At 39.9% G+C, this 25351-nt stretch overlaps 2 protein-coding genes across 10 annotated transcripts; one reads left to right on the top strand and one right to left on the bottom strand.

The window, feature by feature from the left end:
* Positions 1–2113: 2113 nt before the first annotated feature.
* Positions 2114–15615, bottom strand: DUS4L (dihydrouridine synthase 4 like). 8 transcript variants are annotated; one of them, XM_061640357.1, is made up of 9 exons: positions 15528–15615; positions 15031–15174; positions 14109–14216; positions 11731–11861; positions 9795–9916; positions 8047–8164; positions 5409–5531; positions 3425–3651; positions 2114–2489 (listed from the first exon to the last, which is right to left on the bottom strand). In XM_061640357.1, the coding sequence occupies exons 3-9, from the start codon at positions 14199–14201 to the stop codon at positions 2239–2241; spliced, it is 1065 nt and encodes a 354-aa protein (XP_061496341.1). In that variant the 5' UTR covers positions 14202–14216; positions 15031–15174; positions 15528–15615; the 3' UTR covers positions 2114–2238. The 8 variants fall into 8 exon arrangements, with proteins under 8 accessions (XP_061496341.1, XP_061496340.1, XP_061496342.1 ...); XM_061640356.1 differs by lacking the exon at positions 15031–15174 and having other exon boundaries at positions 15363–15595; XM_061640358.1 differs by lacking the exon at positions 15031–15174 and having other exon boundaries at positions 15528–15565.
* Positions 15480–25142, top strand: CBLL1 (Cbl proto-oncogene like 1). Of its 2 annotated transcripts, none has more exons than XM_061640353.1 (6): positions 15480–15587; positions 20076–20240; positions 20753–20853; positions 21154–21237; positions 22243–22316; positions 23679–25142. In XM_061640353.1, exons 1-6 carry the CDS (start codon positions 15575–15577, stop codon positions 24718–24720), a joined length of 1479 nt encoding a protein of 492 aa, XP_061496337.1. In that variant the 5' UTR covers positions 15480–15574; the 3' UTR covers positions 24721–25142. The 2 variants fall into 2 exon arrangements, with proteins under 2 accessions (XP_061496337.1, XP_061496336.1); XM_061640352.1 differs by lacking the exon at positions 15480–15587 and adding an exon at positions 15613–15826.
* The last annotated feature ends 209 nt before the right edge of the window (positions 25143–25351 follow it).

Below are 25351 nucleotides of genomic sequence, written 5' to 3'. Positions count from 1 at the left end.
CTGGACCCACACCATAAATTATGACTACAACAGGACAGCAAAAATATTTTTAAGGCATATGAAATCTAGGTTAAGTGATCTAGAGTAGGCACCCGTCATTCATTTACAGTGCAATTCTATGCATGTTTTCTTGGTTGCAACGTCCACTAAATTAAACTGGACTTACTGCCAAGTAAGTGCGTAGGATTGCAGCCATATAGCACAAGCATATGTATGTTCACTCAGAAGTAAATTCCACTGTGTTCAGTCAGAAATGTGCTTACTGTATGGCTTACTCCTAGGTAAGATTGCAAGTGTGCGATGTATGGTTAGAGTGTTGGACAAGGACCTGGTGACCTGGGTTCAAATCCACTCAGCTAGCAAGCTCACCGAGTGATCTTAGACCAGACACTGTCTTTCAGCTTAACACATGCCTCACAGGGTTATTGTGAGGATAAATGGGGGGGGGAACCATGTATGTACCTTGAGCTTGAAAAAAAGTGGGATATACATGTAATGTAAAGATTTATTATTATTTCCTAGTTATCTATCCAAATCCATGACAGTACTTCCTTTCTACCGTCTCTGGTTGCCTCCAAGTCACCAGCAATTCTAATCTGTTAGGTCATAGTTCCATGGAATTTATCTCACAGCTTGCAAATACAACCATATAGCTCCACACCTCTACATTTAGTCAGTGATTGCCAGTGTGGGACTATGAAATGTGCATGCTAGTTGCCTAATACCAGTGTGGGGGGAACCAGGAGAAACTTTTCACCGAAGTGAGAGGCACCCTTAGTGACTGTCAGTACAAAATCAGGGAGAGTGATTATTCTGAACTAATCTGTTAAGAATTAAATGGTCCAGTCTTGTGTATTCACCTTCTTAGGTTTCAGTATAGGCATTGTAAGGAGTTCCCTCATTTGATTTCCTTTACTCTTCATATAATCCAACAGCGCATTGCTGATGGCAAGGAGAGGACTGGTAACAGTTGGAGGCTGAAATTCCATACACTGCAGAGACTGATAGCATTCAACATATAGAGGGACACAAAAAAATCAGAATGGAAAGCCCCTGCACCCAAACCACTATCTCCAAGCAACAGAGGACTACATGGAGCAAAATCCCTTAGATTCTAATTCTATTAAATACGGGGAAGAAAATGGAAGCCAAATATATTTACATAGCAATGTTGATCAATATAAAAATTAGGTGGTAGAATTTGCAATCCATAGTAAGCATTTAAAATTGTTTTTAAAATTATTTACATATTTCACCTCCAGATTAAAATATTCCACATTTTGAATTTATGATCATGGAAGTTCAGGCAATATTTTTATTACCATTTACACTGCTAGAGTTCCACTAAAGTCCAGTTTTGTATTGTGTTTCATCCATAGTGCATGGCACTCTGGGTGCCATATGAGCAGAGGAATATATTTTGCGGAATGAATTCTGGCTTTGTTAAAAATATGGAAGTTTTGCTCACCAGGTTAGTGAAACAGCTTGAACTTAAAATACTTTCTGTAGCATTTGTAGGTTACATTAATTACCGGTACAATTTTTACTTTACTCAGAATTTTAGTCTTTCCTTAACCTTTTTATTCTTCAGTTAGACTAGCTAGTCTTTTAAATTCTCTCTTTTGAGGGTTGCTTCTGACAACTCATCACACATCTTGAGACTTTTGCATTGAGGTGTTGAACATTTGTGGGTCTGTTGTGTAGTACATGTAGTAGGAAGCCACTGGCGCCCTAGGCTCTTAACTGGGAGGAAGGGCAGGATATAAATTTAATAAATTAATTAAAAAATAAAGAATGTTTGGCCACATATATACCATGTCTAATGCACCAAGACATGTGTGCACTCCTCTCAAAGGAATGCGTAGTTGCAAAAAACTCATGGATCTCACTTTTAAGTAGCTGTATGTAATTTGAGTGACAACTGAAGATTTTAATCAGGTAATAACAATAGATCTCTTGGATACACCCTACTGAAATCAGTGCAGGTATGCTGAAGTAACAGCTAGGTGAACCGCCTCTTACTTGCCTGCACCTTCATAATGATTTCAGGAATGACAATGCCTAGCACAACTATTGTACAGCTTTACTATTAAGAATGTTAAAACATTGTAAATACATTTGTTTGAGAGACTTTAATTAAAAAATAATTTTTTCATATATATAAAAATATTCTGAGTTTGCAAAACCACTGTAAAACAATGAAAGTACAATCTTCATATAATTAAAATATCTAGAAAGTTACTGCACACCATAGTTATCCCTAAGGTAGTCTAAAACAGCAGATGTGCTTGATAAGACATTAAAAACTTTCTTCTCTTGCTTTGAAGTAATCCTTTCCAACATATACATTAAATGGTGATGAAGACATGTAAAAGGTGTCCCATGTTCAAGAGCAATATCAACCCAGTCTTGAATGCACTGTAGGGGTGTTTCTTCATATCCTGCAAACATGGCTGGATTGGCTAAGAGCCCTCTAGCAACCATGACACCTAACATGGAAAGAAATACAAACAAATTAAAACTATACATATAATTGATTTTATTTATCATAAGGCTTTGGGTTGTGCATATTACCACGGGACTGAAGTTAAATCAGATAGCCATAGACCCTTAGAAGGTGCAAGGCTAATATGACAGTGGCATTTTTTTGTCAGTCACTGTTAGCCCATTTAACAAAAGACACTTCAAGACACTGGTTGTACCTCTAAATGGGAAGGAGGCAAAGAAAACAAGAGTAAAGAAAACATGGAAAGGACTGCAAATGGGAAGAAAGGCACCTTGTAAGGCATTTTGTAAGGCACCTTGAGGCTGTCTCCAGGATAAGGCAGGGTAAAAGAACCAAAAAGGAGTTACTAACTTTATATTGTGTCAAATTAAGTTCTAGATCATTTAAATATATTTCAGTCTCACTTTACTACAATTTAGGAATATTGCAAACAGAGATTTTTGCTTTCAACTGCAATTGTACTCATTGACACACTTATAATTCTGACCTAAAGTTAATTTTGCCTTCAGTTCTTTCACAGTGAAGAATAAGATGATAATCTCTGTGGCAAGATCCTTTCTTCCACTGTTGTCAGATTGCTACTGTCTAGTTACTCTGTTCTAGTAAAATAAGATTTATTTTTGACCTGCCTGTATGCTACACTCTATGTGTTCACATATTTCTTCTGCACATAAACACTTATCTTACCATGCAATCCTTTGCATTTACTTGGAAGTAAATGGAAGAAGTTGCAAGACCTTGATTCAAAGATACTAAGTGAAGCAACCTATTAAAGCCATCTTATTTCATAACTCATTTATTGTAAATAACTCAAGTTTAATGCCAGAGATAATATATACACACAAACATATCCCATTTATGTAAAAACAAATTTATGTAAATAGGAGGGGGCAGAGAATGAGCCCAAGAGTTTCTTACCATCTGTTCCTGTTTTTTGATGAACATCTTTCACATCTTTTAAAGATTTCATGTCACCATTAGCTATAACTGGTATAGACATACTTTGTTTAATTATTTTAATTGTGTCATAGTGTACCGGCTGGTGTCTTTCTTCTACATTTCTCCCATGGACTGTAATCCAGGATACTCCAGCTGCTTCAGCTTTTTGACAGAGGTCTACAGTTCTCTTTAGGTCATCATGAATCCTAGCATTCCAAGTAACAGGAATATCAAAATTTAGCACATTATCTGAATTGCATGAAAATATGGTACAGAGTTAGGAACCAAAGCAGCAATGGAAAAAAATTGTCTAAAATGTTGAAGTTTTATTTTAATTTATAAATGTAAATGGTTTTTTATTGTTTTAAAACCTATTTTAGCTGTTATTGGGTTGTATTCAGTTACATCGTACTCAGAATAGACCCATTGAAATTAACAAACCTAAATTGGTCATGTTAACTTCAATGGGTCTATTCTGTGTAGGATTAGCATTGAATAGGAATTGGAAAGATCAATTTCAGGTCTCTCTGGTTCTCATTTTTTCCAATCTTAAATTCAGTTTTCCACATTTCTCCAGCAATTTGCAATTTAAAAAAACAAACACTCATGAAAATTCTCCAGCATTTTATTGTGAATTTATCCTAACCAACATATATTTCTAGACAGTTTTGACAAATGTACAACTTTTTGCAAACAATTTCTTGCATTTTTTGTGTTATTTTCACTCATATTCATTTTTATGCACGCTTTCCCCTTACATATGCATTTTTGTAAACATTGTTTTATTGGTGAATTGCATTGCAAAATTTGAATAAGTGTAAATTTCAAAGGATGGCCATGTTTCAGTTCTCATATTGTTTCAGAAAGTGCAAATTTGATAGATTTGGCTTGAAATGCAAACTGAACTGAATTTCTCGCCTATGCCCACCATTGTATGCTTGTAAATAGCCTTGAGAGTTGTGTGAAAGACAATTAATACATTAAAATAATAACACCCACAAAATATTGTCTTTAAGAATTAGGAACTGCAAATTTTGACCCTAATCTGGTGAAAGCTAATTGCACTGGACTCCTACCGTTTCATGGAACTTTAGCTGACTCTAACTTGTTCATTGGTTTTAGTGGAATTAAGTGCAACTAAGCTTCTCTAAGCCTTTATCATTGCCTCCTCCCCCCATATCAAAATATTCCATTTACACTTCTGAACACTATGTTCATAAGGGCTTTAGCATCAGCATAACATATTTAGAATGTTATAGCACAGCATTTGGTATCCTCATTGTCAGAAACGATGGTGTTAAGTTAATCCACATACCAGAAACAGTATTTCAGAAATGGATGTTGCATCTGTATTATTATTATTAAATTTATATCCCGCCCTTCCTCCCAGAAGGAGACTATATACAATTATATAGCACTATTATTTCTGAATAATCCCAAATTTTGGATTTTCCAGTGCATCTCATTATATATGAGTGGGGTGAGTGAGGTTTAATTTTAGAAAATTAGTTTTATTTTTACATGTCTATTCCACCTCTTCTCCAAGAAGCTCAAGGTGGTATGACCAGGGGTTTTCAAACTGTTTCATTTGAAAGTTTTGTTCAGGTGGCCTGTGGCATGTCTGCATTTAATATTCATATGGATTTTTAATTTAATTTTATTCGTTCTTTTATTTTTGTATTATATTTTATTCTATTACAATTTGCATTCCACAGAATCTTGCACAGTGCATTACAATTGCTACAAAAAGCAGAGAAATCATTAAGTGGTCCACCAAGACCATCAGCAATTTTCACGTGCACAACGTTTGGGAACTGCTGGTTTACATGGTTCTCCCCAAAAATCCTGTGAGGTGGGCTTGGCTGAGGGACAATAACTGGGCCAAGGGCACCTGGTGAATTTCAATTAGGCATAGTCAATTACACTTTTAACATATTTTTCTGTTGGTAGTATCAAAACTTACCTTATCTTAATGGATACTGAAAACATGGGGTTTTCCACTTGATTTCTTACTAGCTTCACCATCTCTTGCACCAGTTCTGGTTTGTTTATTAAGCAAGCACCAAAACCTTCTGCCATAGCCCATCTTGAATTAAGACAGCAAAATAATTTCTGTATATTAGAATAGATTGTTTAATTTTTCCTTTTATCTTCTGTATGTATTATTCTTGTGAAGAATCAAAATATATAGTGAGAGATTTAATTTTCTAACACATTAATTTTGTTATTCCAGAGAAAACAATTTGGATTTCTCTTTGTTGTTGTTATGTACCTTCAAGTCAATTATGACTTATGGTGAACCTATGAATCTACCATGGGTTTAAACCCTATGTAATACAAAACACTAGCTAAATTTATTTGAATGCACATGTGGACATACAACATATGCTGTATATTTGATACGGTATTTTTATTAGATATTCTGATGTAAACAAACCTCTAATTTCTATGCAACTCACTTAAGTTTTCAAAACTAAAGGTAAAGGATCAATGAATAACAGCCTCCTTCAGAAATTAGCCTTCACATCTTCAATGCATGGAAGAGGGAGTGTGCTGTCCCTGCCAGCTTCTAAGGTTAATAAACCTTCATACATTGGGTGGAAGGTCTGAGGAGGGAACCAGTACACACTCTCTTGAACATGCATAGGCTCCTCCATGCAATTTGGAGCCCTGTGCAACCAGGCCCCCTGATCATGTGGCGGAGTCTACACATGTTCAGTTGAGCGTACGTAGGTAGCTTCCCTCTTCTGCCCAACATGTGGTCTGAGAGTGGAGCTGGAGCATATGCTGGGCATTGTGGGGCAATCTAACCACATGCAGCCCCCTCCCACTTACCTTTGAACACATGGATGTCAATTTCTGAAGGAAGCTCCTGTTGATTATGCTGATTGTCTAAAAATATATATCCATGGAGTGGGCATGGGGGTCCATAAGGGGGGCATAATCATGAGTCCCTGCTTTCATTTTAAAAAGTCTCTAGTTCTTGTAGAATCCAACATATGCAGCAAAATGTGCAGACATATATTAGGTGAGAAACTAGTCTGCTCCTGCCTTTCAGTATTTTCAGCCAATGACTGAAGTCATAGCAATGACCTACGTTTAGGAAAGCAGATCCAGCCAGTGATGCTAAGAGAAGATTAGAGTGACACACCCATTGTCTAGAGAAAGCATTTATTGGTTCGTTTTTAAGCCTGCAGAACTGACTGCTGCCCCATAGGGGAAAAAAACAGATAGCCAGGATTTTAGCTGTAGTGTGACAGCTACTACAAAAGACAGAAGCAAAGCAGGGAGGGGCTGTGAAGTTGATTGTAGCAGCAGTGCAATAAAAGGCTGGAAGGGTTGAAGGGAGCCAGGGAAAGAACTGAGGGTTCCAGCGCTGGCTGGAAAGACAGTGACTGGATGCAGGTCCACCTATAGATGGACTGCAGATCTACCTACTGAGAAACAAGAGAGAGGTAGACCTGGAATACAAGTTTCTCAGAGGTCAAGTCTACCCAGGCCTGGTGTCAATGTATCCAATGCTGCCACTTAGCTGATAGTAAGGCTGACGGTAAGGCTTCTGTCAGTGAAATGGGTAGGGAAACAATTCCCAGCTATTCCCCCTTGAACCCCCTCCCCCGGCTGGATCTCTGGAAGGTCTCACAACCATCTGGAGCAGATTTAGGGAGTTGGGAGATTACAGGAGGGAAATCACTGAAAATTGCTTCCCTTTCTGTTTCAGCATTGGAAGCCTTACTGTCAGCTGACCAAAACAGTTTGATATAACCCAGTAAGTTTATTGTCAGGCTCTATTTTGGTTGTTAAAATTATTAATTTTCATCAAATGTTGATGCAGTGTTAATTGGGTAATCATAACATAGCTATATTACTGAGTTAGTATAAACAATCTGAGACCAAATTTGGAGGAGTGCCTGCACCCATACAAACTTCAGCAGCTCTGATCACAGGCACACCATTAAGACCTATTAGATTGATGGGCCTTTTTGGTGGGGAACTCCACCCTAAGGCATATATGTTTGGCTCCATCTTTATTAGTTTTTATACAAGCCTTATAACTACTTTTGTTTCAATCTGCTTTTAATGAAGGTGTCAGGCTAGACATTTAACTGCTTAAACCAGGGGTGGGGAATAACTTTTGTGTGGCGGGCTGGATCAAAAATTGGCCACCCCTCAGCAGGCCATTTTTGATAGGTGGATGGGTCCATTCACCTGTCAATCACATGACATTATATGACAATTCGACCTCACCAGAAAGCGGCAGGACTGGTGCTGAATTTAAACAACACCAAATGAAAACCCTGTTGCAATGGAATGATCAGGAGTGCACTCTAAGACTCCCAACTGTTTCTTTGCCGCTGCAGCTTTACTAGTTTAAACTGTTGCTTTTATGTTCGAATCTGTCTTTTAATTCATTTTATTCAAATTGTGCTGAGCTGTATATTGTTTTTAGACTCTTGTCTTAAATGACAATGAGATGGTTTTAGTTGTGGGAGAGGGCTTTGTACAGGAATGTGGAACAGAAATACTTTAAAATAAATAAATAAAATGTTCACTTTACTAATTGCTCCCATTTGTTGGCCTACAAGTTCCTTAAATTTTACCTCTGTGGACAGCCACAGTTTAGGTCTATGCCATCTGCAAAAGGACTGATGATACAAGCAGCATCTGCTAGAACATGTGCTTCCTTAGCAGCAAACTGAACAATCAGAGGATGATCACCTGCCAAAATGAAGTTTCATAATAAATGAAAAAAATACACTATACACATACAACATACTGGTTTGGATTCTAAGATACAGGAAATGACAGTTCCTGGGATGACAGTTTCTCATTTCCTCCTCCCCTGCCCCAGGCTCCTGAAAAGCCTGTCAAGAGGGCCAGGGGCCCTCCTGAACAATGTGGGATGAGGATCCCCCTGGGATGCAGAGGAAAATAACTCAAAAGCGGGCAGAGATCTGGCTAAAATGGGACAATTCCCTCCTCCAGCATGCCCAATTCCACATTGTTCAGGAAAATGCCTTGACCCTGTGGAGAAGTTTTCAAGGGGTACAGGTGGCTGTAGGGAAAGGGGGGAATGAGAAACTTTCCCTCTGTGAATTTCTGTAACTTTTCTTAGGATATAAGTCGCTAGGTCTTGATATTTTTTTCCAGATAGGACACAACATTTATAGATGTTTACCTGTAATGGAACTGTTTTCTTATGACAATATTTTAATGCCACTCTCTTCAGCTGAAAAGGCTCCCAGAGCTATTTCACAGTGACAAAGTCTGGTTGTCACACCGTTTACTCCAAATCAGAATTGTTTCCTTTGCAGAACACAAATAAACTCCTTTACACTAAATATTAATTAATACTTAGCATTTATATAGCTCTTTTATTAGCGATTGAAAGAATTTCATGCACATTATTTTGTTATCCTTAGCACAACCCTATTAAATAGATGAATATTATTATCCCCACGTTGCAGATGGTTGGCTGAAATTGAAAGACACCTACTGATTGTGTGGGAGATTTTAGTCACGGATGCCCCAATTTCTAGCTCAGCCTCTTAGGCTACAATCCTATACACAAATCCCTGGGAGCAAGTGCCATTACATTTAACGAAACTTACTTCCAAGTAGACATGCATAGGATAATGTTATAAGCTATTATAATACACCAATATCAAGTTGCAAAAGAAGTGGAGAGGGAAAAGCTGGAGACATGATCTACAAAAATTCCCTGCTGTGCCAGAGCAACCATTTCTTCCAAGCAGCCAAGCCTCAGAAAACTGATGGCATATATAAGGTACAGAAGCGCCATGGAATGCTACTTATGATTGAGAAACAGGACGCCATGGGCTCGTGGGTCCTGTGTTTGTGTGTGGTAGTCAAATGTGTTGTATCAGCATTATCAATTACTGCATAGCAGCTAAGATGTGTGTTCTCTGCAATGTAGCTATGCTTGCAGTTTGATGGAGTTAAGGTGGAACATCAACAGTTCTGGTGACGCAGGAGATATCTGAATTAGGCTCTCTCAGACCAATCCTACACATGTCTACTCAGTAGTATGTTCAATAGGGCTTAATCTCAAGTGAGCATATAGGATTGTATCTGAAATAAAAGTTATTTTATAGGACCTTGGAATTTATTCAGTCCCTAGCTAAATGAGCATCAAAAAGCAAAGGACACCGAGGCTAGTATTCTATCTAATGAAATCTAAAGGAATTGTACTTATGCTCATTTGTATTTTAACCTGTTTTTATTCTCTTGTACACCGCCCTGAGAGCTTGTTGCTATAGGGCGGTTTAAAAATGTAATAAAATAAATAAAATAAATAAATAAAATAAAGGAAATGCAAACACAATACCTTGGTTTGTAGTAAATTCACTATGTCTAGCTTTTACAGATTTGACAAAATCAGCTGCAACTATCATTGGAGTGTAGCATAAATCACAGTTGTATTTCCTGACTAATGTTCTGAAAGATAATCTGAAAATACAGGAACATCTGAGAAACAAGTCGTAATAATTGTAAAAAAGCATTTTTGGTAAACAAAATTACTTTCATTTTGGTGCTTTATTCTGAAAAAACACTAAATGCAATGTAATCGCTTCACATATTAACAGAATGAGTTTTTTAAATTGCTTTCAAAAGCTGTTCTTAACAGCCAAAAAAAAAAATCCAAACCACTCTCATTTTTCAATAATTTCATTAGATAATGTTATTCTTTCAAACCACTTACTGTAGAGTTAGCAATTGTGTTTATCTATTCAAATCATTTTGCATGCTGTAACATATTCATTGTACGATGCCTAGAGAATTTATTTTATGAGGTCTCATATATACAATAAATAATAAAGGAATAAATTTCTTTAGACTATTCCTGACAATGAATAGACTATTCCAGCAGCTGTCAGCATGAGGGAAGACAAGAGTCAAGCACCCATCCATCATGCCCAGACTAATCTCCAGTCAAGAACTATAGCTCCTGCAGGCTAGCAACTGTTATAACAGACATTTTACTTATAAGAAAGGAAGGCAACAATCTGACACTCATCCATTATTACAGTAACCATGTTCAATTGTCTTTGCAGTGTTAGATGCTGCCATACTGAAGGAATGGGAGATGAAACAGTCATTAAATTTCACCTTTGTAACACAACTTTGATTAAAAAGTACACCCTCACCAAACTGTCAATACTGGAAATATTCTGCAGGTGACTACAAAATACTTCACACACATTTGTTTGCCAATAAAGTTCTACAGGAGCCTGTGAATTGGCCTCGATAGGTTTAGAAGCCTCCAGCTGCCTATAGAAGTTATTAGCTTTGACAGTTACTACAACCACTCTAAGAGCCCCATTCCAGCTCTACTGAAAGGAAGAGGAATAAAAAGCTACAAAGAAGGTTGAAATAAGACTTCTCTGGTGCCACAGCAACTACCAGGACCAAAAGCTGCTGCTGCAGCCAGTCAGAGTGGGGCCAGAGTACACACAAGAGGCTTGTTCACAGGTTCCTGTGTGAACCAGTCTAAGATAAGTGGCATTCATATCTAAGTACAGTAGGGCCCCACTTTACAGCAATTCGTTAATACAGCCGTCTCAATTAGACGCAATTAGACTAAAACCCCACTCATATGGCGCTTGTTCTGCTTTTACAGCAGTTTTTGGGCATTGCGCACCATTCTATTCAATGGGTTCCGCTTTACAGCGGTTTTCGCTTTACAGCAGGGGTCCAGAACGTAACCCGCCGTATGAGTGGGGCCCTACTGTAGATACATAGGGTCATATCCTTGATAAAATATGATTCACAAACAGAATGAAGTATTCACAACAACTCATAGCAATCCAACTCATAGGAAGCCAGCAGAAGGGGTGCCAGTGGAGGAGGAGCTGCCAGGCTGACGGAATGTTGGCTCTGCCAGGAGCTGCACACACAAACAAAAAAGAAAAAGCTGGCTCTCACGAATATCTCTACCAGCAAGAAAGTGCTCCTCATTGACTTCCATCAGAATTATTTTCTTAGAGCAACCTTTTTCTCGGAGTAACTATGGCCTGAAGTGTACATCCCCCAGCCCCTCCTCCAACACCCCCCCAGAACACCCCTTTTTCGGGCCTTACACCAGCACCCCTTCTACCAGACTTGGCTTTCCCAGCGGACCCCCAGCTGAGCCGGCAGGATCCCAGCTCTGCCGTGGCTCAGCTGGGGATCCACCATATCCAACTCCCCTCAGCCAGTGTAAGTTGGATTAACACAGTCCTGGAAAATATGTAAAGAGGATGCAACCTGGAAATGTTGCTTACTTTGAATATCTAACCATAGGAGCACAAATTTTTACAATATTCTCAGAATGAAACAAATCAACTGGATTTCTTAGTGGACTGTGAAGGATTTCTCTGGGCTGACTAGTCATGTATAAGGTATCAGGCCACATCTGCAAAACAAAAAACAGGAGGCAACTTAGAAAAAGTAAATCCCAATGCTTGAGAACGTCTTTGATAATGAACAGGTTACACACACATGTATGCTTGCAACATTACCCTATTAATTGCAAACACAGTTTTTAATGTTCTGCCTTTTGATCAATAGTTTCAGTACCTTCAAAGCTCAATAAAATGTATTATCCAGATTCTATCAGGCTATATTGAGAAGGGATTCTACACAAATGTGGCCTGATCCCAGACCTTAAGTTTCTTTTTACAAAATCTATTTACATACAAATGTGAATTCCTTCCTCACAAAATACCAAAACTGGGTAACAGAACTGACAATTTGACATCTTGATCCAAGAGTTGCATGCGTCTACAGATCAGAATCTGAATAACTAAAATTTCAGAGGGTTCATTAAGTTAGTCAGTTGCAGTAAAAATAAGTTCGTCTGGTGCTTTAAAATCTAACACATTTTATTACAGCATAAATTTTCGTGGATTAGAGCCCACTTTGTACATCACACTCCATGCATCTAATGAAGTGGGCTCTAGTCCTTGAAAGCTCATGCCAAAATAACACTGGTTAGCCTTGAAGGTGCCACAATACTCTTTCTCAAAGTGGTGACACTACTTTTAATGCACAGGAGTCTCAATTCACATAAAATGGATGGTTGAGCGCTATATATAAGCTTACCTATTTGGGAGGGTAGGTTAAGCTGGGCAAAATACCAGCCCAAAATATAGCCCTCCTCCTCGAAATAACAGGTATTGACTCTAGTTTAAAACTCTTGGTTTTAAACTGGTGTCTGGCGTCAGTGGTGGATTGGATGACGGTGAACAAATTGAAGCTTAATCCAGACAAGACAGAGGTGCTCCTGGTCAGTCGTAAGGCAGATCAGGGAATAGGGATACAGCCTGTGCTGGATGGGGTTATACTCCCCATGAAGACACAGGTTCGCAGTTTGGGTGTCCTCCTGGACTCAGCTTTAAATTTGGATTCCCAGGTTTCTGCAGTGGCCAGGAGGGCTTTTGCACATTTGAGATTAGTGCACCAACTGCGCCCGTTCCTTGACCCATCCGATTTGACCACGGTGACACATGCCTTAGTCACATCCCGTTTAGATTACTGTAACGCGCTCTACGTGGGGCTGCCTCTGAAGACTGCTTGGAAACTTCAGTTGGTACAACGTGCTGCAGCCAGAATGTTAACTGAGGCTGATTACAGGGCTCATACAACTCCCCTGTTAAAAAAAAAAAGCTCCACTGGCTGCCAGTTTGTTTCCGGACACAATTCAAAGTGCTGGTGCTGACCTATAAAGCCCTGTACGGCTTGGGTCCAGGCTATTTGTCAGATCGCATCGCCCTCTATGTGCCTGCCCGGACCCTGAGATTTTATTTATTTATTTATTTAATTAAGCTTATATACTGCCCGACTAGCAACAGCTCTCTGGGCGGTGAACATTAAAAATACAATAAAAATAACACAAAACTGTACACAAAACTGTACAGTCTAAAATCAAAATATAATAATTTACAATTAACAGGAATTAAAATGCCTCAGAGAAGAGAAAGGTTTTAACCTGGCGCCGAAAAGATGATAGTGTCGGCGCCAGGCGCACCTTCAGGAGAGGCCCTTCTTTCAATACCTACATCCGCACAAGTACAACTAGTGGGAATACGAGATAGGGCCTTCTCGGTGGTGGCCCCTAGGCTTTGGAATTCCCTCCCTAGGGAGATAAGAATGACCCCTTCCCTGCAGTCCTTTCGCCGACTGTTAAAAACCTTCTTATTTCAGCAAGCCTTTGATTCCGAAGGCGGCCAAGGATAGGCCCAAAAGGATGTTATATTGTTCTTGCCAGTTTATTTTTTAATTATTCTGATTTTATGATTATGGTTTTTAATTATTAGAAACAGTTTAATGCTATTTTAAACTAGAGTTCATTTTTTAATTATATCTGTTTATACTTATTCATTTATGTATTATATGCTTTTATTTTTGATAGGTTTTTAATTGTATGTGTCTTATCTGGAAGCCGCTGTGAGTTCCAATTTGGAAAAACGGCGGGGTATAAATAAAGTTAATAATAATAATAATAATAGTGACAGATTGCTAGTAAGTTAAAGAGGCAGAAAACCACCAGAGGCTTATATGGAAATGTATACGTCCAGGTAGCCCCCTCATCCCATCCACATGGCAGATTCTTCTCCCTTCTTCGTCGCCACCAACGCAGGAAAATTATACAGAACGCTACCTTGCTGTTTGTTACCCTTTCGTTCTCCCATAGGTCCGGAGAGTGGCGAAACCGAGCACGCTGGAGGGTGGCAAAGAGATAGAGAGAAGGCATGCACCCTGCACGAAACTAAGGGAGGTTATAGAAACAGGAAAAGTTTAGAGCAGCACACAGCCTCAATTTCCGGTAAAAATAGAAAGCCGCAATTGGCCATGATTTTTCCAGACACAGTTCTTTTACATTTTGACATCTCTATCATGAAAATGCTATATATCTATTTCTGTATTGAACGTTTGTGTGAAAAGCCCGAACACTGTTAAGCCAGAAGTAGCGTTAAATATAAGAAAGAGATAAATAAATAATATTAATTTATATCCCGTCTTCAAGGACCCCAGGACGGCAAACACATTTACAACAAACTATTTTAACAACAACAAGCAGATTAAAAACCGTTAAATTTTTATAATACCATAAAGACTGAGGTGGCATGTGACTTTACGTTGCAATTTCCCGCGGCAGGCCAGGTTGAACCTTAAGTACCCTAATATGCCTGGTCGTAGACGTTAAACTGTAGAATCATACAAGGTCTCTGATTTCCGAGTTCCTTCTGGTTCCATTTATTTGGAAGAGGAAGCTGCTCAACCGGGGGGGGGAAATTACCTAAACAAGAATTTTGGCGTAATTGTGATAGGACAACAGTGGGTGGTGCCGAACAACACCAGGCTGTCTTATTTCAAAGTCAGATCTAATACATCTTGCGGGAAAGATAAGATGTTTTTAAAAACACACATCAACAAGCCATTCATTTTTAAACAAAAAGTTAAAATTTATATATGCCACGCGACTGCTTGCACGTCAAAGACGCACAAATCTTCGCATGCAGTTGACCGCTGGATTTAGGACTGCAATCGCGGGAGCGGGGGCCACCACTGAACAGACTGACCTTTGCAGCAATCCGAGGGTTGCTTTGATGGAGGGCTCTTGGGTGGAAATCCAAGCCAGTCTCAACCCCTCTCTTCCTTAGTGGCCAAAAATGCAGGGCTATATGGATAAAGTAACTCTCTCCCAGTCACAACCTCGCCCCCAACTGGAATATGAGGACATGGTAGCTTTTTTTAAAATTGTTGAAAAAATCAAACATTTTCCACGAGATATACGAGCTGTCTCATTAGCAAGAGCACAAAAAACTCCTGTCTTTGCCACTAACTTTTTCTCACGGAGCGGGGTACACCACTACCCAGTAACAGTTATGCTAAAACGCGGTACTTTCCCCACCTTTTCTCCATGGGGCACTGTTGGTGGAAACAGCGACCGAAGGAACGATAAAGTGAAGTCGCCAACAAATAGTTGTCCTACCGTTCTCCCTCTGCCTATCTCTATGCATTCCCTCACCCCCTCACGAGCGTGCACTTCTGCTTCCGGTCCCGCTTCCACCCATACCGTAGCACGGCGGCGACTTCCGGTCCCAGAGTACCCTACACCGAATCATGGACCACAATGGTGAGTGGGGAGGGGATGGGGAGCTGCAGTTATAGTCCCGCGCGCCCTCCCCTATTACCCCCCCGCCCCTTTTCACTCTATCTCCGCCCGCCGCGAAACGGAAGCCGGAGAGCGCCGCCGGCCCTCGAGCGCTGCGGCCTTGGTTTGAACGGGCGGGGAAGACGTTTGGGCGCGTGCGGCCTAGCGCGGCCTGGACATGAGGAGTCTGAGACTGCAATTCTGTACCCGCTTTCCTGGGAGTAAGGCTCGTTGAACTTAGTGGAACTTGCTTCTGAGTATACATGTATCTGATTGCACTGGGTACCCGCCCAGTCAAGAAGAGCGGAGGCGCCGTGAAGCCGCGTCCTTTCTGCGGCTGCTTAGCTACCTGTCTCGCGGTGCCCCCGCGGGGCACGCCCTTGGCAACAACATCCCAGCCTTGGCATCGTGCAGTTGCCTGTTGCCTTTCGGTGCCCCTTATCTTGCTCTGTGGCGTGCCTTATGCTGGCTTCTGTTGGGCCACAAGCAGTGGTGGCTGGTGCCCATTGGCACTGGTAGGGGAGGAGCCAGTGACAGGGAGAGCCAACTAATTCTAGGTTTGTTCCCATCCTCTTTCCCTGCTGAGTTCAGGGGGCACTACTGAAACTGGGGAAGAGGAAGCAGACAGACAGTATCACCCTGGACTGGTTGTCAATCAGCAGCAGGTGGGTGGGGGCTTCTAAGGTTGGCCCTACCTTGCCCTAATGGGCCAGCCTCCACTGGCCACAAGCATAAAAGACTGCAGCCTTTTGCCATCTGTAGGGAAGAGGATTTTAGACTGGCTTTCCTGCAGAATCCTTGTTTCTTCAGAGCCCATTCAGATGGTTTGCCGACGCTGGTTGGATCACTTCAGCCCCGTCTTCTCTGTATTTGTCTTGGTCAGGTTTCCTGACTGTAGTGAGAGAGCACTGCTATTGCAGTTTCCTCTCAAAAATGTCTCATCCCCTTTTGCTCTCTTTAGTGGGGCAGACATGCATCACGGAGGCAGTTCATCATTCCAGTTCTGATAGGTGCAAAAGGTATAAAGAAAAAAAGTGGCTCTCCTGGCCCTGAGACATAGAAATGAATGTAGTGCCGCACATACACCCCACTCCATATGGGCCAAACATGACTCTGAAATAATATATTAGCAGTTTTAGAGTATTGCATTAAGGGTTTTGTAGTAAAATGCCTTTTTAGAACTGTGCTCTGGGACATGCATGGATTGCCCTGTTTCCCCACAGATGGGCAAGAGAAGTAGTAGTAGCAGTAGTAGGGAATATCTGGAATTGATAGTGCACAACATTGTGAGGCAATAGCTTGAAACATACAGTGACAGTCTGCAGGCTTCTTTGTAATTCAAGTGTCCCTATCTCTCAATGCATTTTTGCTTGCTTTTTGTTGTTGTTGATTTTTATTTGATTAAATCTTGGTGTTGTAAGCTGCCTTGTTTTTTTTTTAAGAAGGCAGGGCTTAAACAGCTTTAGTAGATAAAATGAGTTTCCATCAGTCCTTATTATCTCCCATGAGGTAAATTGTGTAAATACTGATAGCTCTTGATCTACTAGGCTGTTCATGCCCTTTTGAAGTCTGTATCTTTTCATAATTCTAATTAATTTGTTTGCTTATTGGTATTCATTTAAAACAGTTGTGGAACCTGTGACCCTCCATATGTTGCTGTACTACAACTCCCATCATGCTGGCTGATGCTGATGAGAGTTGGAGTTGAACAACACCTGGCACAGCAAACAAAATCTCATCCCATGACAGGGCTATAGGATACATCTCTGAAAAAGTTGTCAGTGTCAGCTTATGTATAAGAGTGTTGGAATAGGACCAGGGAGACATCAAATCCCTTACCAGTCATGAAGCACATTCAGTGACTCTTGGCCAGTCACTCTCTTTTAGCCTTACCTACCTCACATGATTGTTATGATATAATAAGGGTGGAGAATCATGTATGCCACCCTGAATTCCTTGAGAGAAGGATAGAATAAATATGCAATAAATGTTTAACAATGTCTGCCTTGGAGGTAAACTATGGATTAGTGTTAGTTTGAAGCAGTTGTAGTGAAGCACATCTGACTTTCTAGATATTAACTGGGATCCATGATAACAAGGAAAGAGATTCTTACGTAGAAGCAGTTGTAATTTAGATGTGCAGATACTTGTTCAGGTAATCTTGGGTGGAATCCTTGTTGCTCCATTAAACAGAGAGATGTGTTATGAGAATAGCTAACTCTTCATTGAATATTTCTGCATAGTTTGCTGTTTTCACTTCAGAGCCAGCTAACAATAGTATTTGGCTACAATCCTAACCCCACTTTATTTATTTATTTATTATTTATATCCCGCCCTTTCTCCCCGCAGGGCAAGCCCCACTGAATTCAATAGGACTTATTTCTGAGTAGATATGGTTAGGCTTACACTGTAAGTGGTCTACTTTTCAGCCAAGAATTAGTTTCTTTAACTACATTTATTTATGGTTTCTGCTATCAGGGGAGATGAGAGAAGAGACTAGACTAACCAGGGATGAATGCAATTAATGTACTTCATCTTCATCTCAGCCAGCGATGAGCAGTAAAGGATGAAGCCAGCCTTCAGCAACCCTCCAGATGTTTTAGACTACAACTCCCATCAGCCCCAGCCAGCATGGATGCCAGGCTTGATTAAGCCTAAGACTTCACAGAAAAGCTGGGTCTTGAGGGGTTTGAGGGAGGAGACCTAACCTAGCAACTTTGTTTTGCTAATGTTTCTTAAAAGCAGTAGTATGCAAGTAGCTTGAAAGAGGCAAAAGTTCCAGGAGAGTGCATGCTAAGAAATGGTAGTAGGCTTGTGTTTGAACTTACAGCCCATTCTTCACCAAATGATCCTGGGGTGAGTTATAAAAATAGCACAGTTAAAAGTAAGAACAAATTATGTTAAAATCATAAAAGAAAACCACCTTCCCCTTCTCTCTCCCTCATCCTTCAAAACTGTATGCTCAAGATGCATCGGCGTGATATAAACCATACTCTTATAAAGTATATACTGAGATGAGAAGAGTCTTTTTTAAATATGTGTGTCATCTTAAGGTTGGCATGATGAGTCAAGTAATGTCAATCAACTGGTCAGTTGACCACAGGTTATTTGATTGCTGTCAAATATCCTCAAATATCCAAGATGTGATACTGATGATGCTTCACAAATTGACTGTCTACTTAGTACAACTGCCTTTAAAAAGCTACATTTTCTTTTACTTATTCCTGTTCCTTTGTTTCTATTTTGATTTCATTTATTGTTTTAACTTTACAGCTTTTAAAAAACAAAGAGAACTGTTCAGTCAATTATTGACATTTTACGGTAACTTTAACTAACTTTGTTAAAAGCTATAGTTCATTACAGGTTTTTTAAAAAAATCAAGCCTGCTAGTGCAAGGCATCCCATTTTTCACCAGTCCCCTTACCAATTGCAGCCCTCTTTCCAATATGCCATACTGTTCCAGATGATCTCCCAACCCTCAGGAGAAGCTTTGGGGAACATGATGGGCTGCATTGGGTAGGAGGGATTGGTGAAAACCTCTTGCTTGCCTTTGCACAGCCACTTTGCTTGTGTAAAATCACCATTGAATATGACCCTTGTTTTTGTAGTTAGCTTAAGTATTAAATTTGTTGATAATTAAAAATAACATTAATGCTGTGGAAATATTTTACCTTTTTGACAATATCTGACCAAATCTTTTTTGACTAGTTATAAACCCTATATCCACTGTTTCTCAATCTTATGTGCCCAAAACTATGTCACCTGGACTGTTTTTCTTTAGAGTTGGGGGATGGGGGTGGGAAAATTGAATGATGGAATGCTTCATTACTTCAAAACTAGATTACAGGGATAGGATTATAACTGAGTGTTCTCCCTGCCATGTTAGTTTTTTATATGTAGGGACTTTTCTCCCTTTTTGCAGTCTGAAGTGGTACACTCAAGGAATAGGTTTGCCACATGACAAATTTTGTCTAAATAGGGCCTTATCTGCTATGCCATACTACTAATAAATTATATTTATTTATTTATTTAATTTGTATCCCGCCCTTCCTCCCAGCAGGAGCCCAGGGTGGCAAACAAGGCACCAAAAACACTTTAAAACATCACAAAAACAAATCCCAAAACACATTAAGACAAAACAGCATTAAAAACATAGTCTGACTGGTTGTTATTTGCAAAAGGTAATTGCTATTAAAATATTAGCATTAGCATTAGGTGAAAACATTTTCAGTACCATTACACCTAAATCCATTCTTCAGGAGAGAGTCTAGTGTGTGTGTGAGAGCTCGTGAATCAAAAATTATTTATTCTGTAGAAACTGTGCACCTCTGTGAATATAAGGGATATGAGCAGTTGGTTGTGATTAGGACAGGTAATTAATAAAGTCCAGAATTTTGAAAGGGTAAAATACTATCTAGCATTTGAATGAAGTGAAACTTAACACATACCTTTGATTTTTTTTTTATGTAGACAATGATTTGCAAGGCACAAATAGTTCTGGATCACTGGGTGGTCTTGATGTTCGTCGACGCATCCCTATAAAGCTCATCTCCAAACAGACCAACAAAGCTAAACCTACACCACCTCGTCCTGCAAGAAGTATGAATAGGGTGCCATCGAAGGCTGGTGAAGACGGTAAACTGATTAGAGAAACAGTACATTGTAATTCCAAAAGGTTTTTGAAGTTTTTGCCATTTATAAAAGATCTTCCAGAATTGGCAGTGTGCAAAAAAAAAAATTATATTTATATTTCACCTTTTCCTCAAAGAGCCCATGGTTTCCCACCCTCCCCATTTTATCCTCACAAAAAACCTGTGAGGTAGGTTAGGCTGAGAGCCTAAATATGAAAAAGGATGAATGGGATGAAAGTACTGAATGCTGGAAGGGACTGCTTTTTCCTCACCCCCAGTTGTTGTTGTTGGTGTGTGGGTGTGTGTGTGGTTTTTTTAAATGCAGCCATGATGCTAGCCTTGCTCCCACGCATGTTCTATAAGATGGAATTGTGCTTGCTGGCCATTTTCCAATCTGTCTTTCACTTCTCAACATATGACAATGACATAACATGTCAGTGTGAGTGAGCTGAAAAGCTCACCCACAACTAGTCACCACCAAAGTTGACCTAAACTATTAGTTTTGTTTTTCCACAGAAGAATTTGACTACAGTGAAGAAGAACGGTATGAGTGCAAAGGTGGTGATGTGTTCAGTAATCAGAGAAGGTTCCCTGGACATCTCTTCTGGGATTTTAAGGTGCACAGTTGTTTCAATAGTTATGAAATGCATATGAATTTAAAGAGTATAAAGGAAAATCAAAAGGTTGTTTTGAACAGATGTTTGGTATCTTGCTTTTGGTATGGAAACTTAAAGTGTTATTACTAAATACAGGTGAGTAGTAGTTATAGTACTGTTCACAAAAGTTATAGTGAGAAAAAAGTCAGACCCATACCTTCCAGAAAAATGTACCCAGGTTTTCCGTAGATTTCCATATTTAAATATGCAAGCATATTATGATAATCAACTGATGAAATGTCATTATTTCCATTTTGACAGATAAATTTACTAGGAGAAAAGGATGATACCCCAGTCCATTTCTGTGACAAGTGTGGGCTACCAATCAAAATGTATGGACGCATGGTAAGTAGAACCATATTGGCCAGCCCAAAACAATAATGCATCTGTGTGATATGGATAGCCGTACCTTCTTAGTATGATGAACTTTAAAATAATTCTTCCTTATCATGCAGAGCACTGTTAAAGTAAATGGGACACTGTAGATTAAAAGGCAGCCTGCAAAAAAATATTTTGATGCTCTTTTCTAGTAGAGTGTTTTCCAAAACACAGACCTATCCATGATTTCAGTTTGCTCTTGTGAAAATACTTCCAGTTTTGCAAGCTTTGGACAGTTTTTTAATAGAAGAATTGTAGTTAGTTTCCTTATTCTGGTAATTTTTTAAGTTACTTTTATATCCTGCCTTTCCTCTAACAAGTTCAGGCTGGCGTACATAGTTCTCTCCTCCTCTGTTTTATTCTCACAACAACCCTGCAACATAGGTTAGGCTAAGGGATAGTGACTGGCCCAAGGTTACCCAGAGATCTTCATGGTAGAATGGGGATTGGAATCAATGTCTCATCAGGTTTTTGGATCAGATGTGGACAGTTACCTCCAACCACTGATTATCCAAGTTTGCCACTGACTTCTCAGTCAGAAAACTCAAATTTCTTTCAGAATTGGGTTGTTCAAATGCTAGTAATAGATACTGGATGTTTTAGTTTGACTAACCCATTCAAGCATAGAGTAACCCAAGCTCTTATAATTTGTGGGAGACTCTTGAAGAGCCATAGTGGCCAGGACAGGAAAGCCTGTATAACTAATCAGGAGATGTATAAAATACAGCACCAAATAAGTGTCCAGTTTTTCAGCAGCTTCATGTATTAATTAAATGTAAGAATATTGTTTTCAGTAAAATGCTTTCAATTGTTATTACTGTTATTTATTTACTCTTGGTGTACAAAGCGTCTTACATTCCTGATAGCTGGATAATGATTCTAAACAACATATTTCATTATATCCTATCTGAAAGTGAAGAGTTTGCAAAGTATTGACTTGTGTATGTTTTTTTCTTCCTTTTTTTGTTTTAGATACCTTGCAAGCATGTTTTCTGCTATGATTGTGCTATTTTACATGAGAAAAAAGGTGACAAGATGTGTCCAGGGTAAGTTCATATGTGTGTGTGTTGTTTTTTGGTGATGGTGGTGAAGAGATAATACTACTCCCTTCTTCTGATGATGGGTACATATGGCTTGATTCCATGCCTTCCCGCATTAAGAGGGTAAGATGTGAATCAGCTGTTTACTAGGAATGAGAGGAAGATGCTGGTAAATGGACAGGGCCTAGAAGCAGCTGCCACCTACAGAAAAGGTTGTATTCAGCAATTATGTCAGATAAGGGACACAGTATTCTATAATTTTGTTTGGTGGTACTAGATTCCAGCAAATATTAGTGATCTGTGATAAAGTGTATACAGTAGGGCCCCGCTTTTCGGCCTTCCGCTAATGACAGCGATCAGCTGTAACACACGAGCTCCTCATGCTCCAGCTGGAGCACAGCGGCTAGAGGTCCCTGTGCTCTAGCTGATCACGCGCTCCAGCTGATCACTATCAGCTGGAACGTGGCGGCTAGCAAAATACTAGAACAAAGGAAGGAAGGGGTGAATTCAGACATTGCCTGCAGTGGAACTCTGCTGACTAGAGGCTCTGATGGGCAAAAGCGGGGGGAGACAATTTTTTGCAAATTCCTCCTTCACCCTATGCCACCTGAAAAACTGCTCTGGAAGATTGTGAATCTTCCAGAACAGTGTGAGAAATTGAGTAGGGGGTTTCCAGTGGAAGAGGAGAATGGTGAAAATCACCCCCCCTCTTTTGCCTGCAGAAGCCTCCAGTTAGTAGAACAGGTACCTTTTGTCAATCAGAGTCCCATGTCATGAATGGAAGATGTCTGGACCTAACCTTATATCTCTCAGTCATTGAGGATGAATGTTCATAGTCATTTTGGTTAAGGATACCTATCCATTATGTTCACCTGTCATTCTCCCATAGTGAAGGTTTGGGCTGACTGCTTCTCCTATGGCCACATATTAGACATTAAATATATTTCAAAAACACAGTCACCATGGCAAAATTACATTGGTGATACATCATAAAGCATCATATGAATGTGTGGAAATTTTACCTTTACTCCCTCTGTTATTAGGAAAAGTAGTTATTTGATGGTTTGGGTGCATTTTGATGTAAACTTTGAATGTGAAGAAGGTTATGGGATGTTGGGTGTAAACTTGACTTTACAAAATGTAGTCCTGCATCACGGGTATACACAGAATCGTAACTGATATTAACAGAGAAAATTGGTTGGACAGTCAGAATGCAATCCCAAAGAAGACATAAATTATTATAATATTGAAAGAGTTAAACATTGTTTTTTTTTCTAAACTTGATAAAATTATTGCTTTTTAAAATCAACTTGGAGAACTTGTAGTCGTGTCTGTAAATCTTCCTTGTTTCTTTTCCCTCTGATCTAGCTGTAATGAACCTGTGCAGCGAATTGAGCAGTGTGTACGGGGGTCTCTCTTCATGTGTAGTATTGTACAAGGTTGCAAGAGAACATATTTATCCCAGAGAGACTTACAGGCTCACATCAACCATCGTCATATGAGAGCTGGCAAACCAGTTGCACGCCCTCCACTGGAACCTGTTCATCCTCCTATTGTTCCTCCTCCTGCTGAAATCCCAGAGCGATTCATAATGCCACCTGATAAGCATCATCTGAGCCACATTCCACCAAAGCAGCACATCATGATGCCACCTCCATTGCAGCATGTACCTCACGAGCATTATAACCAGCCACATGAAGACATTCGTGCATCCCCAGCAGAGATGTCCATGGCTCCTCCTCCCCCTCGCTCAGTCAGTCAAGATACTTTTCGCATTTCAACAAGAAAACACAGCAATCTTATAACTGTCCCTATTCAGGATGATTCAAACTCTAGTACTCGAGAACCACCACCACCAGCCCCAACACCTGCTCACCATCATCCTGAATACCAGGGCCAACAAGTGGTATCCCACCCTCATCATATTATGCCACCACAGCAACATTATGCACCACCCCCTCCTCCACCTCCACCAATAAGCCATCCAATGCAACATCCACCCCAGGCAGGAGGTACTCCTCATCTGGTGTATAGTCAAGCTCCACCTCCAATGACCTCTGCTCCCCCACCAATAACCCCTCCCCCTGGACACATTATCGCCCAACTGCCACCATATATGAATCATCCTCCACCTGGACCACCACCACCTCAGCATGGTGGCCCACCTGTAAATGTAAATGCCCCCCCTCCCCATCATTACAACCCTAATGCTTTGCCAAAGTTCAATGAAGACCAAGGAACTCTTAGCCCTCCTTTCACTCAGCCAGGAGGAATGAGTCCAGGCATGTGGCCAGCTCCAAGAGGGCCGCCGCCGCCGCCGCCGCCAAGAATGCAAGGTCCACCTTCTCAAGCTCAGCTTCCTGGACCACACCTCCCTGATCAAGCCAGATATAGGCCATACTACCAATGATATTAACTAATTTGAACTAAAGTATGATATAGGAAAGATAACTTTCTAAATAGCAGCCTTTTAATGGAGAGCTCTTTTTGTTTTTTGTTCTGCTTTTGAAGAAAAAAATGAAAAATGTGACTGTAAAACTTCTGGGGACTTAATTTACTTAAGGTAACTTTTAAAGCCTTGATCGTAGAACTCTACCTGATATACTGTAGTGCTAAGTGGCTCTGTAGTTGACAGCTACATTTAAACAGACATTGTACCCATAGTCTGGTTGAACTACCCCAGAAATGAACATTTGTTATATTTCCCAAACAACTGAACACTTACTGTACCACTTTAAGGTATTTTTGTTAAATCTGATGGTTAGTTTCATTTGTGGTATGTTTCCTTTTTTTGTCAACCTGTGTATAATTAAATTTAAAATATGGTCCAAAGATGTTTGCTTTTTTACATGAACTTAATTTTTTTGTTTGGGGTGTAGTGGAGAGAAAAGGGAGAAATAATGGATTTGGTATCACTATTTTTCATGGAAGCATATTTTCATGGACATTTGTGGTCTTTTCAGAGTGTAAGAAAAAAAATAGGTAAAGCAAACCCTTTCATTGCATTAATATCTGTTGCTAAGCACAGGCTTTTGGGTTTC

The sequence above is a fragment of the Rhineura floridana genome, chromosome 8 (genome assembly GCF_030035675.1).
Source record: "Rhineura floridana isolate rRhiFlo1 chromosome 8, rRhiFlo1.hap2, whole genome shotgun sequence".
Taxonomy (NCBI): domain Eukaryota; kingdom Metazoa; phylum Chordata; class Lepidosauria; order Squamata; family Rhineuridae; genus Rhineura; species Rhineura floridana.
This window is presented reverse-complemented; position numbering and strand designations above follow the sequence as displayed.